At 42.2% G+C, this 11,860-nt stretch overlaps 5 protein-coding genes across 7 annotated transcripts in view; 3 read left to right on the top strand and 2 right to left on the bottom strand.

Moving 5' to 3' along the window:
* LOC116925942 (rho GTPase-activating protein 7) overlaps positions 1-3,293 on the top strand; it is a 36,699-nt gene extending 33,406 nt beyond the window's left edge. For both annotated transcript variants that reach the window (XM_045174778.1, XM_045174777.1), the window contains exons 9-14: positions 105-346; positions 449-799; positions 911-1,416; positions 1,508-1,659; positions 1,749-2,204; positions 2,298-3,293. In XM_045174778.1, the coding sequence (XP_045030713.1) occupies positions 105-346; positions 449-799; positions 911-1,416; positions 1,508-1,659; positions 1,749-2,204; positions 2,298-2,418 (1,828 nt within the window). In that variant the 3' untranslated portion in view covers positions 2,419-3,293. The remainder of the gene's footprint in view (positions 1-104; positions 347-448; positions 800-910; positions 1,417-1,507; positions 1,660-1,748; positions 2,205-2,297) is intronic.
* Positions 3,290-7,267, bottom strand: LOC116934503 (protein ABHD14B-like). Of its 2 annotated transcripts, XM_045174785.1 has the most exons (11): positions 7,218-7,265; positions 7,071-7,140; positions 6,480-6,577; positions 6,042-6,375; positions 5,870-5,979; positions 4,964-5,734; positions 4,555-4,719; positions 4,340-4,489; positions 4,093-4,258; positions 3,774-4,021; positions 3,290-3,680 (listed from the first exon to the last, which is right to left on the bottom strand). In XM_045174785.1, the coding sequence occupies exons 7-11, from the start codon at positions 4,702-4,704 to the stop codon at positions 3,486-3,488; spliced, it is 909 nt and encodes a 302-aa protein (XP_045030720.1). In that variant the 5' UTR covers positions 4,705-4,719; positions 4,964-5,734; positions 5,870-5,979; positions 6,042-6,375; positions 6,480-6,577; positions 7,071-7,140; positions 7,218-7,265; the 3' UTR covers positions 3,290-3,485. The 2 variants fall into 2 exon arrangements, with proteins under 2 accessions (XP_045030720.1, XP_045030721.1); XM_045174786.1 differs by having other exon boundaries at positions 4,555-4,716; positions 4,964-5,979; positions 7,218-7,267.
* Positions 4,074-8,598, top strand: LOC123473671. The gene is made up of 2 exons (XM_045174789.1): positions 4,074-4,202; positions 7,676-8,598. Exon 2 carries the CDS (start codon positions 7,914-7,916, stop codon positions 8,406-8,408), a length of 495 nt encoding a protein of 164 aa, XP_045030724.1. The 5' UTR covers positions 4,074-4,202; positions 7,676-7,913; the 3' UTR covers positions 8,409-8,598.
* A 766-nt stretch (positions 8,599-9,364) lies between these two features.
* LOC116925947 lies at positions 9,365-10,380 on the top strand. Its single transcript, XM_032932712.2, has 3 exons — positions 9,365-9,725; positions 9,966-10,064; positions 10,147-10,380. Exons 1-3 carry the CDS (start codon positions 9,483-9,485, stop codon positions 10,282-10,284), a joined length of 480 nt encoding a protein of 159 aa, XP_032788603.2. The 5' UTR covers positions 9,365-9,482; the 3' UTR covers positions 10,285-10,380.
* Positions 10,358-11,856, bottom strand: LOC116925946 (SAGA-associated factor 29). Its single transcript, XM_032932711.2, has 7 exons — positions 11,724-11,856; positions 11,523-11,662; positions 11,332-11,466; positions 11,145-11,267; positions 10,925-11,083; positions 10,632-10,860; positions 10,358-10,566 (listed from the first exon to the last, which is right to left on the bottom strand). The coding sequence occupies exons 2-7, from the start codon at positions 11,559-11,561 to the stop codon at positions 10,388-10,390; spliced, it is 864 nt and encodes a 287-aa protein (XP_032788602.1). The 5' UTR covers positions 11,562-11,662; positions 11,724-11,856; the 3' UTR covers positions 10,358-10,387.
* Positions 11,857-11,860: the final 4 nt, after the last annotated feature.

Here is an 11,860-nt window from a genome sequence, read left to right as displayed (position 1 = left end):
TTTTGTTTTGTTTTTGTTTTTGTTTTATTTATTTATTTATTTATTTATTAAAAAAAGATAAAGAAAAAGAAAATGAAATAAATTAATTTCTTGTCTGTGCACAGGAATCCGGTTGTAGTCCGCTGGCACAGCTTCCGCCGTTCATCGTCTTCAACGTCGTCTGTCACTTTAAATAGCCAGCCGATCGCCATCGGGTCGCTGCCCGTTGGTCAGTTTGCTTTGCTTCGTAAATTGGCTTTGCTGCGATTGACGGCTCTTCTCGAACGGCACACCTCGTCCAGCAAACCGTCCTGGGGTTGGGATCTGCCCAAATTTATGCGCAAGACAAAGTCTCCTGATTACAAAGGTTCATTTTCTTTCCTATTATTTTATTTTAGTATTATTAATTTTTTGTAAAAATGATTCAATCAATTGGATTCTTTATTAAATGCTATCTATGACGCAACAGACAAGAGCATGTTTGGCGTTCCGCTTTCAGTGACGGTGCAGAGGACGGCCGAAGCTCTCCCGAAGCCCGTCTTATCTGCCTTGCACTACCTGCGCCAATCGGCGCTGGATCAGGTTGGCCTTTTCCGCAAGTCGGGCGTCCGTTCGCGCATCGCCAAGTTGAAGGAGCTGTGCGAGGCGTGGGCGTGGCAGTGTTCGGGACCGAGTGGCTGCTCCGGCCAAGACCAGCCGGTCGATTTTAGCGAACACCAACCCTACGACGTGGCCGACATGGTCAAGCAGTACTTCCGCGAACTGCCCGAAGCGCTCATGACGAATAAGCTTTCCGAGACGTTCGTCACCATTTTCCAAGGTTCCATTTCGATTGCATTTCTATTGTTTTTTCGTCAGCGATTCATTCGTATATTTGAATTGAATTGAATTTAAAACAAAAACAAACTTGTGCGTGTGTTATGCGATGCAGTGGTTCCGGTGACTCAGCGTCTGGACGCGCTGCGCTGCGCTTTGCTTCTCTTGCCCGACGAGCACCGCGAAGCGTTGCAGACTTTCCTGGCTTTCCTGACGGACGTTGCCGCCTTGGCTTCCATCAATCAGATGACGCCCAGCAATTTGGCTGTTTGCCTAGCGCCATCGCTCTTCCATTTGCCGGCCACTTCGGCTTCGTCCTCTTCGTCTTCTTCTTCTACTTCGTCGTCGTCGTCGTCGTCGTCGACGTCGCACAATCGGTCCGCCGTCGGCAGTGGCACGTCGAGCGCGGCTGCCACCACCACCACCACCAATGGCGGAATGGGAGGCGCACTAGCAGGGGCGGTTCCATCGGGAAATGGCAACCACGTCAACAGCAGCAGCGCCTCGTCGCCTCGACGTCGCAAGACGGTCGGCGTTCCCGATCAGAGAGAATTGAGCCAAAATAAAGCCGCCCACGAATGCCTCCTCCAGATGATCAATGACTTTCGACATTTATTCACAGTACAGCCATTTGATTCGTTCAAGTCTTATGACCTTTTTTATTTGAAATATCTTGACGTTTCTTCTCGTTTGTTTGTTTTTTTGTTTCAAGGTTCCGGATGACATTTTTCGCCAGTGTCGATGCAATTACTTGGAAGACAGTGTGCCCGTCACGCTGGATGATCTTCGCACCGTAGAGTTTGGAGACTGGCAAGCTTACATGAACGGATGCATGGCTGCACTTCTCAAAGAGGCTAAAGAAAAGTAGGATTTTCATTTTATCCCTTAACGCTTGGATACATTGGTTTTTAAAAGAATAAAACGAAGAAAGAATTTTTTTTCTATTTGGAAAGGTCCAGAGGTTGGGAATCGAGTAGCAACGACGTACGCGTCGATGTTGCCTGGAAGAAAGTGGGTGACGGTCACGCCCTCAGACTCTGGAGGGTGTCAACTGAAATCGAAGCTCCACCTGGCGAGTTGCTGAACCGAGTCCTTCGCGAAAGACACCTGTGGGACACGTCCATGGTCAAATGGCGTTGTGTCGTACGGCTGGACAAAAAATCGGACGTTTTTCACTACACGACGTCGTCGGAAGTGCCGCCCGTCTCTCGTGACGTTACTCTGCTCCGCTCGTGGCGCACCGACCTCCCCAGAGGCGCTTGTCTCGTGGCCGAGATGAGCATCGATCATTCCGACACGCCCATCACTCCCGGCACGGTCCGTAGCATCGTCTTGGCTTCGCGCTACCTGATCCAACCGTGCGGTGCAGGCAAATGCCGCCTCGTTCATCTGTCGCGTGTCGATATCATGTGAGTTTGTCTTATTACTTTTTGGTTTTTGTTTTTTTTCTTTATTTCCTAAACAGCAACTGATGGGGTCTGTTTTTTTTTTTCTGTTTTAAGGGGTCGATCGCCAGATTGGTATAACAAGCATTACGGCCACGTAACTGCCCTTCACATGGCCAGAATTCGTGATTCGTTCTCGCAACACCTGGTGGCTGACGGGCCTGAAAGCAAAGTCTGAAAAAATATTTGAAAAAAAAAAAAAGAAAAGGAGCAAATATATGCGGATTTATTAATGCTGGGGAGGGGGTTCGTCCGAATCACTAACAGACAAACAAAAATTCGGTACATGTTTCCAAAACATTCGCCATGTGCCGATTGATTTCGGTACATTAAATAAACACGAGCGTCCTGCACACGGATTCTTGACCAACTTCCTGGATTAGGAGCAACTTCACGAGAAACGATGCAGCTCAGCCATCATCCGACCAAATGTGCACAATCTGTTTGTTCAACCAAATGCGTTCACAATTTTTTTTTGTTGCCTCATCCCCCCCATAAAAAAAAGCTTGAAAAAAAGCAGAAAAGCGTTGCACATTATCTTTTATGTATAACCTAGTCATGCCGCGCAATTTCCCCATGTTTCGATTATCTTTTTATTCACTAACCGAGACATACAAGTTCATTACTGTTTTATTATCCAGGATTTGTACAATTTCCTTTTATCCTTGTCTTTGACTGTTTTTAACTAGAAAACTAGCTGCTCCCTTGTCTGTGATTTTATCTTCTTAGCTTTTTGCCACCGTTTTATGTTTCATCGCCGCAAAACCAACTTTTTGTATTTGAATTGTTGTGGGGGGGTCGTTGAGCCGTTGACTGAGTAAATCATTGCCGATTTACGATCCGAATTTATAAAACGTGCATAATATTTGTCTCTTTTTCAATGTTGTATAGAAAGGTGAACATGAATTTCACGATACCAATTTGCTGAGGGGGGCTTATCAAATTGATCCGCATAACACACAGATATATATACCGGCACATATATTGCGTGTACAGTTTGACGAAATGAGTAAAACTATTTGTGCTGTCCCTAATAAAGTGTCTAGCAATTAATTGAAATGTGTTTATTTTCTTGAAAACGAAAACCCCTGTCAAATAATGACAACCCTGCAAATTTCGTCTGTTCGTTGATTGATATTAATCGGTCACGTTCTCCAAGTCGTGACCTCAAGTTTAAAATGGGCAGCTTATCGTAGGAAACGTGATTTTTTTTTCACCATATAGGTCACCTTGTGAGACGTTCATTCATCGTGGATGGGCATCGATTTTTTTAACGAAATTGTACAAAAGCGAATGGAAAGTGTCGGGTTGATCGAGATAGGCAGCGTGGCCGGCCTTGGGCAAGACGAATGCCTGAAAATTCGGAATGGTTTTCAGATCTCGGTGAGACGTGGGACCCAGTGAGGTATCTCGATCTCCATAAATGAGCATGGTAGGCACCTATTTCAACATGCAAATTGACATTGAAATAACTAATTGTTTTTACTTCTTTTGTCCCCCAGTTGGTAAATGACGAGCGAATAAAACAAGTACCTGGAGTGCTTTGACCTTGCTGGGTGGCACTATGCCAGATGCAGCTGGGGAAATGACAACAAAGCCGGCCACCATTTCTGGATGGGTAAGAATATAAGGGAGAGCGTAATTGCCACTCATTGACGGACTGACCAAAACAATCTGTTTTTCTTTGAGCTGGAGTTCTTTCATCAAAGTTGTCATGTAGTCCACTTTATTGACATAGTTGTCTCTAATGCCATCCAGAGTAGTTGTAGTTTTACCAAATCCTGTGATCAGCAAGATTTTTAAAATCATTATTTTGCCTTTATGTTGGTGCAGATGTAAAGCCTTTTGTTACCTGGAAGATCTACAGCTATGGACTTGTACCCTAGAGCACCCAGGAGCCCTAGAGTACCCAGATCAGCCCAATCTTGGGATTTAAATGCTGCTCCATGCAGGAAGACAAAGGTCAGTTTTGATTTTACCTCTGGGGGATTTACCACAATAGAATGTGTTTCAATTCTCTACACATCAAAAGAAGACCGTTGGCAATCACAGTGGTTGTTTTTGTGAGAAAATAATAGAATCTATGTTAGCTTTTATACCCTGACAGACAGTGGCAGAGGGACAGGTGTGATGTTTTTAGCAGCTTGTTTGGCACTTTCAGGGATAACCAGCTCTTTTAGATTGTACTTCCTCCATGGTGTATCTGGTTCCTTCTCTTGTGTTTTCTTCTTCTTCTTCGTTGCATGAGGCTAGGTTTAAAATAAGAGCCAGTATTAAAGGGTCCCTAAGATAACAGCAACTGCAAGGTACGTACCTGTTTTTTCACATCTTTGAGAGGTTGTGAAGATGGTGGTGAAGATTCATCAATCGAATTAGCACTGAAGACTAGGAGGGTAACCCACAGCAGCAAAAGCAGAGCTCCAGAGCCCAAAACTATCTTGGCTGTTCTCCCTAGGACCACCATGATCTGAATGCACTGCTGTGAAACAACACCGTGAGCAGATGTATTAGAGGGCACACTAAAACATAGGGGTCTTATTTGGTTTGGGCTTTATTTACTTGAATACTGGCTCTATTGATCTAGAAATGCAAATCTTTGAAATCGTGAAAATCACGAAAACATTTACCGTTAACGTTTTGATTGGCGTGACAGTAAGTTAAATCAGCCAACCAAGAGGTCAACACATTTCGCTAGTAATTTTAAACTGGATAAAAATGATTACCTGGATACGGGCAGAGACAACGAAATGACTGTGGCGGCAAGAGATTTGAAGACGTGGCAGACGAATGAAACAAGTCGAAGGCCGCTCGCCACGGCAGCAGTTTGTTTACTATTTTAACTATGCGTGCACCTCCGTCTCCTTGGGATTTTTATTTTATTTTTTTACTTCTTCTATCGGAACAGGTTTCTTGCGGTTGCCACCAAGTGGCGCTTGCGTTCTTCGTGACGTAAAGCGCTTCTTTCTTCTTTCGATGATCTCGATTCTAATGTTGGCTCGTGCTGTTTTTATTTTTATGTTGAACGTTTCTCATTATTTGCGACTCATTAAACGCCATTTCTGTATGTAAGTCAAATCCCAAAAGAAATTGGCTTCGTCAACTAGCAAAAATCTAGTTAGAACGTCTGGCGGGCTGAAGGTGAAGGAAATGAGGAAAAATAAAAACAAAAATTGAGTGGAAGGAAAGCCCCGTAACCTGCGAATAATTGGTCAGCTCTAAATAGGGGTGGTTCATACAAATGAGGATCCAGCATTTTTTGGCGGAAATGACATTGGTCGTCTGCCGACCGATGCGATTGAAATTGAAGGACGTATTAGGGAGTCTCGACGACCCAGTTGATGTCATCGTTACGGTCCGCCGAATGCGACTCTAACTTGCCGAATCATTTCGCTACGTACATCAAGGTCGATTTTAATCAACCTCTGCCATTATGTCTCGTTTTAATAGTTTCTAGGCCGGCCATAGCGTTTCTTAGCTGCATGCGAAATTTGGCTCTGTTTCGTTGTCAAATGTCCCATTTGAGAATTTACAGGACGTGGTTAGGTTCATCAAACAGTTCATTGACGTCAGTTTGGTTGTACTTTTGACCATCACGTTCCAAAAAAAAAAACTTTTTTCTAGTTTCTTACCTGATGGGCATACGCTGTTCAGCTGGACGTGTCGAATTCTCGTGGGAAAAAAACCCGAACACACGTCGTCCGTTCTACCCCGTTGATACTCGGGTGTTTTCCAGTACGTTCTATAATTGTCATTGATTAGCATCTTTCATAAAAAATTCAATAGACTCTAGATGCTCATAACTGTGCAATTGATTTCTAAATTGGTTTTGCTGCGTCAGTGTCTGTCCACCATCGAACGGTATTTCCCCTCACTGGGAAAAGCAATGAATCAGGTCAAAGGAGATTTAATTTCACTGTTCCGGTTGGGGAGTTTGCACGCTCTCGTTTTCAACTGTAAAAAGAAAAAGAAAAAAAGGCGTGACGTGTGTCGGGAGGCGAACGTTACTCGGCATTAAATGTTGTTTTCTCTCCCTTTCTCTAAATGGATGTGCACATCAGAGAAATGATATGCTACTCGAGCGGAGTACGGCTACTTAGGCGCTTGTCGTGAGCACTCACGTTCCGATTCGTCATCACTATATAGAGAGAAATCAAATTGGGAAAGGCAGTTCCCCTTTTTATATATATATATATATTATTATTTATTAGCTTGGTTTTTGTTTTCCCAGTGTCGGTTTACCTGTTTTACGTAGAATGGTTTCGTCGAAAATGAGCTTAGTTGTTGCTACCGCGGTCTTGCTCGATTGAGAACAGCTGGCTGACTCACTGCCGTTGGCTCTAATGAAACATAGAAAGATGATAACTTCGTCATCGGCCACAGAAAGCGGAAGGGAGAGAACCAGAAAGAAAAGAAAGGAGATATTCGCTGTAGACAAAAAAAATGAAAAAGGGAATTGTCTTTTGATTCTAAAAGAAAGAATGAAATTACTACACCGCTTGGCTTCAGTAGGTAGCATCCTTTTGAGCCATACGATTGCCATTCCGGCAGCGCACGCCTAATGCACGTGCTTATCCCATTATACCGAAGCTCCTGCCATCATTTTGTTTTATTTTTTCTTTAAACTGAATACGGCGTTTCGTAAATGACGCAATTTCTTTTGAAGGCTAAATTGTTTTTTTTTTCTTTTTTTTTTTTTTTTATTATATATTTTACTTTGTTTTTCCGTATTCCTGAAAATTGTTTAAAAATCACTTCCTCCTGGGCATACGGAAAGAGGTCAAAATGAATTCAATCCACGAAAACAAGGGACAAAAAATGGGTTGTACATACTGGAACGATGTGGGTTCAAAGAATGCAGACCGTCTGCACTTATTGATGCAAATTGAATGACCTTGCTCTCCTGCAAAGATTTTCAATTAGCACGCAATTAATTTGTGATTTGTGATTTGTGATTTATAATAATGCGTAATAATGTACTTTATTGTGTATCTACAGTACAACGTGTCTGTCCGTGACTCCACTGTCCGTGACACCACTGTCCGTGACTGTACAAAGTCTTATTTGACATGAACTTATAGAGCATAGAAACACGTTGTTATGGCGCGATAGAGCAAGATGGGTGCAGCTTAAATATATTCCCGTTGCAACATACGGGATTCCCGAAGGAGAACAATAGCCATGAGAAACCGGATTAAGTAATCTCGCCCCGTATACTGGCACGGACATCTCTGAACGAAACAACCGATAGACAACGACACAGTAGCGTATAGGACCCCTGATTGCTAAAAACAAAAATCGCCTGATCGTTCGTTATCCTGTCAAAACTAGATCGAGCTACTTCTCATTTCTTTCTCATTGGTGCCTTGTATTTTTTTTTTGTTTTTTTCATCAGTCGTCGTCTCAATTTTGCTGATTTTTCTTTTCTTTTTTTGAAGCCTACAACTCTAATGAGCCCCCACAGCGTATTTTGGGGCCTCCCACCTTCTCCCAACTGCGAACGGTGCTTGGTCGCGATGTATAAAGAGAAAGGATCCAGCCGACAAACGCCAGCAGTCAATTCCCGACCATTGTCGACAGCAGAACACGTCCGGCGGCGTGCAAACCAACCGACGCTCAACGTCCATTCGTTTCACTCTCGAATTTTGCTTATTGTGTGAATTTCTTTGAAGAGCGATGGCAGTGGAAGTTGAAAGTTGGCAACGACAACAGCAACAAGAACTTCGCTGGGACCCCGTTGCCAATTGTCCCGATCGCAGTGAAATGACGCAGGAAGTCGCATACGGACACCTGATGATGGTGACGTCCACCGGAGCAGGTTCGCCTCATCGCCATCGGCTCTCGGTTTTTGGCCGTCTTTACCAGACATCGGCCGGCCGGATGCTCGTTCTTTGGCCCGACAAGAATCACGTGCCTCCCATCGGCTGTGTCACTCTCAAAGACACCTTTGTCACCAGCGATGAGTCACGGTCGTCCATCACCTTGCGAGGGCAGAACGATGATGACTTGCCCTTGACTCTGATTTGTCCCAATCCAGAAGATTTTGAACGATGGAAGCGAGCCCTGGCCGATCGCTTGACGCGAAATGGTACGTCGTCCAGCCTCGGAAGAAGAAAGAAGTTTATTACGAACGTCGTTCGATTGCCAATGCTGATTGAAGAAGAGATGTAAATTCGCGGACACATTTTCGGACGATCTCCTTGTTTTTTTTTTGTGTGTTTTTTGTTTTTTTTTTATTCTAAAAACGCGATGCGGTTCTCTTTCTCAAAACAGTTCCTGCTGATCTAATTATATTATTGTATTGAATTGGCCTTGTATATTGCTTTCTTCGCATTTCAATACAATCTATTGTAGAAAGATATACTAATATTTGTTTTTTATGATTTTTCTTTTCTTTCTTCGAAATTCTTAGAGAACAAGGAGGAAAAAATAAAAGTCGAGAGTGAAAGGGAGTTCGGAATTTGCTAAAGAGATTAAAGCAGAGAGAGAGAGAGAGTGCGGTCGGCAGCATTTCAAAGGCTAATTGAGAATGCGACTGAGCTGCAGATGACATTACCTTACCTTGACATGGAAAGGCAGCCCAAACTAAAAGCAAGAACAAAACGACAAAAAAAATCAAGGCAATCAAATGCTTCTACTCCGTGCAATGAGCTTCCATCTTGGTACCAATTTACTTTTTCCCTTTTGTATATGTGTTTTTCTCGCATAATTTCTAAAAACAAAACCTATCGGCCATGAGTGGTACGAAGGCCTCTGCAATCTTATCCCATTCTGTTTTTTTTTATTATTATTATTATTATTACTTGTTTTGTGGAAATTATACGGTTATGAATATGCATGGCTAGTTCTCCGCGTATCACGCCCGAAAGCTACTAAAAGCAGTTGTGCATGCTCAAAAGAAAGTTGTTTTCTCTAATCTTAGGTTTGCAGATTTTTTTTTCTTTTTTCACCTCTGTAGAATATTAAATGCTCTCAGCATCTCAACTTTCTTTTGCAACGGTATATTTTTAAACTTCTAACCACAACTCATGTGAAAAGCAAAAAAAAAAAAAAAAAAACATTCAGGTGCTGCTCGCCAGATGTCTTTATAATGACATCTATCGGCGAATAGCCAGTTTCCTGTTGCTATTCCTCTCCATCAGGAAAGTCTTCTGCTACAAGTTCCTGCTTCTGGGTTTTGTGGAATCCACAGTTCTAAAACCTAAAGTGAAATTTTAAGTATCATAATATCAACTGAATTTGAAGATGACGGAACCTACTTCTCGTCCCATGAGTATTGCAGGTCCCTATGCAAAGGAGAGGGCTCGTTTGGATGGCACTTTTACCGATTTGGATCGCGAATGGCGAAAAAAGTACCTCAAGAGTCAAGAGCTGGGCCACCATGAACCTCGTACTCAATTTAGTGCCAGCCAAATGGAGATGAATCCTATACGTCGGGCATATCGCTTTCCGCTTGATTTTCTTTTCTCCAAGCTTCAACCAACACTGGTAAGAAAAGTCTGCATTAAACGTTCAAATTGATGCATCCCCAGCTAAACTAATTCCCAGTTCAAAGTTGGCCAATTCTTTCAGCTGTTTCAAAATGAAGCCTGAAAAACAAACTTTAAAAATAAATTGAAATGTTTGTGGGAAACTTCTGTTTAAATTAAGTTAGCATGAAAGCTGATATCTGTCTACTGTTAATTTTTATTAATATTTTGTTTTCCTTTGGACTTATTTCATCATTAGGGAGAAAGAACACAGATCACCCGTTACTGGGTTGGCAAATACCTTCTAGCTGGTTGGATGGTTGTGGGTTTGACCTACTATTTCAAATACAACTCACATGTAAGTTCAATTTATGTTGTATTACATAAAATTTAATAAAAAATGGGCCATCTTATATTTGTTTTTCCGTTTATCAATTTAGGACTGGAGTCGTAAGAAAGGCTGGATGATTTATCGTTCACGTTCCGCAGTTTACCCAGGCAGTGCGAATTTCCCTAACGTTTCTAATAAGAAACCCTCGGACTACGCTGATTACGGATTCAAGAACTCGCCTATCTAGGTTACAGTTTAATTTACAGACGTGATTGAAAAGCGTAGTGAAAAACACAAATCCCGCTGTACAGAAGAAATGATAGAGAAGAAAGGGTCAAATGTATTTGAAATCATTTTTTCTTTTCTTTGATAGCTATAACGTATCGTTGCGCTACCATCAAAGGTGGACTGAATCCTTCGCTGTAGCTCGAATCTTCAAAAAGTACTTGGTATTCGTCTTGGGCGGTTTGGGGCAATTGGTTGATCACCGCCTTATAAAAACAGGTCGTTTGTGGGTATAGAGCCATGACTGTACATAGCAAGCACTGGGTAAACATAGGATATATTGGAAATGTCAATTCAAATTTTTTTTACCAGTGGCTCCCTTCGGAAACAAAGCATCTGGGTCAGTTTCAGGATTAGCTCGCATCAATGGAAGGGGTATTATTCTCCGTTTGCTCAAGGTATGTCGCTCTTTTTGCTCCTCGTCAATGTCGTCAACTTCGTACCGGCCAGAGGAGGCTAAATACTGAACGACTTCCGCCAAGATCCAGTTTTCATCCCCGTCTGTGCTCTTGACTAACGCCGCCACGATGTCCCCCAACTGGAAAATGGAAATGAAATCTTTTAAATAGATATATCACACTGGCTACATTGAGTTTTCATACTTTGGCGACATAAGTTGGATCGGCTGGAACAGCTCCACACAACGCAGGTGGCTGCTGACCAGTCTTGCTAATCCATAGAGGAAGGGTTTGAGCAGTGATGAGAAGCATTTTCATGAGGGCACCTCTCCGTATTGTCTCTTTGCTACCAGCTTGCTTTGCCTGAAGAATAATTTCTCATAACATTTTGTCAATAATCTTGATATCAAATCTCTGGATCAACCTGAATCCTTCTTTCGTGTCTAATTACTCGTATTTCATAAATTTTACTCAAAGCCTTTCGAATAAGGTCTTCTTCTTTTTCAGCATCCGCAACCACAGAGCAGTAAAGTCCTTTTAGTTTAGACTGGAAATAATAGTGCTCATTTAAATGTGCATTTAGATAATGGGTGAATGAAGCTCAATAATACTTTATGGTAAGGAGAAATTTTGTCATCTGATTGTAACTTTTCATGTGCTTTGATGACAGCATTCAAGTTGCCTTCATTGCGTATTTTCTCTTCTTGTATCTGTTTCACCAATTTATAAATTCCTTTCAAGCGTTCCTGCACAAAGTCAAACTAGATACTATCGTATCAGTGATAAATGTAAACAATCTCACCTGGACTTGCTGGGTTGCTGAATCTAACGAAAGTGCCATGGTGAACAAGTTTCTTAGTAACAAGTACCTCTTCTGTTGGATATAGTGAAGCCAACAATAATAACTGGAATCCAAGCAAGAGCCACAAGAAAAAACAAAAACTGGAAAAAAATTAAATTGTCATGATTATCATTTTATCAAACGAAAAAAAAACAATCTTACCAAATTAATGAAGGTATGTTTAAAAACAGTCATCTAAAGCAGTTCAACTTTGAAACTGTGGAATTGAATATTCGCCATTTGACGTCACCATGGCGACCGCTGGCGTCAATAGACGGTAGGGGGCAGCGTTTGTAGGC

Source organism: Daphnia magna, linkage group LG6, assembly GCF_020631705.1.
Source record: "Daphnia magna isolate NIES linkage group LG6, ASM2063170v1.1, whole genome shotgun sequence".
NCBI lineage: Eukaryota > Metazoa > Arthropoda > Branchiopoda > Diplostraca > Daphniidae > Daphnia > Daphnia magna.
Note: the sequence above shows the minus strand (reverse complement) of the source record. Positions and strands in the feature narration are given on the sequence as shown.

Bases quoted from the DNA above. Each gene is read 5' to 3' on its own strand.
- LOC116934503 (XM_045174786.1), bottom strand. From the start codon at position 4,704: ATGGTGGTCCTAGGGAGAACAGCCAAGATAGTTTTGGGCTCTGGAGCT. The intron at 4,259-4,339 runs GTATAAAAGCTA...TTTGATGTGTAG, and splicing joins CTCTGCCACTGTCTGTCAGG to AGAATTGAAACACATTCTAT. The intron at 3,681-3,773 runs GTACTTGTTTTA...ATGTTGAAATAG, and splicing joins GCAAGGTCAAAGCACTCCAG to GTGCCTACCATGCTCATTTA.
- LOC123473671 (XM_045174789.1), top strand. From the start codon at position 7,914: ATGGCAGTGGAAGTTGAAAGTTGGCAACGACAACAGCAACAAGAACTT.
- LOC116925947 (XM_032932712.2), top strand. From the start codon at position 9,483: ATGACGGAACCTACTTCTCGTCCCATGAGTATTGCAGGTCCCTATGCA. The intron at 9,726-9,965 runs GTAAGAAAAGTC...TTTCATCATTAG, and splicing joins CCAAGCTTCAACCAACACTG to GGAGAAAGAACACAGATCAC. The intron at 10,065-10,146 runs GTAAGTTCAATT...TTATCAATTTAG, and splicing joins ATTTCAAATACAACTCACAT to GACTGGAGTCGTAAGAAAGG.
- LOC116925946 (XM_032932711.2), bottom strand. From the start codon at position 11,561: ATGGCACTTTCGTTAGATTCAGCAACCCAGCAAGTCCAG. The intron at 11,467-11,522 runs GTGAGATTGTTT...GACTTTGTGCAG, and splicing joins CAGCAACCCAGCAAGTCCAG to GAACGCTTGAAAGGAATTTA. The intron at 10,567-10,631 runs GTAAAAAAAATT...TGCTATGTACAG, and splicing joins GTTTCCGAAGGGAGCCACTG to TCATGGCTCTATACCCACAA.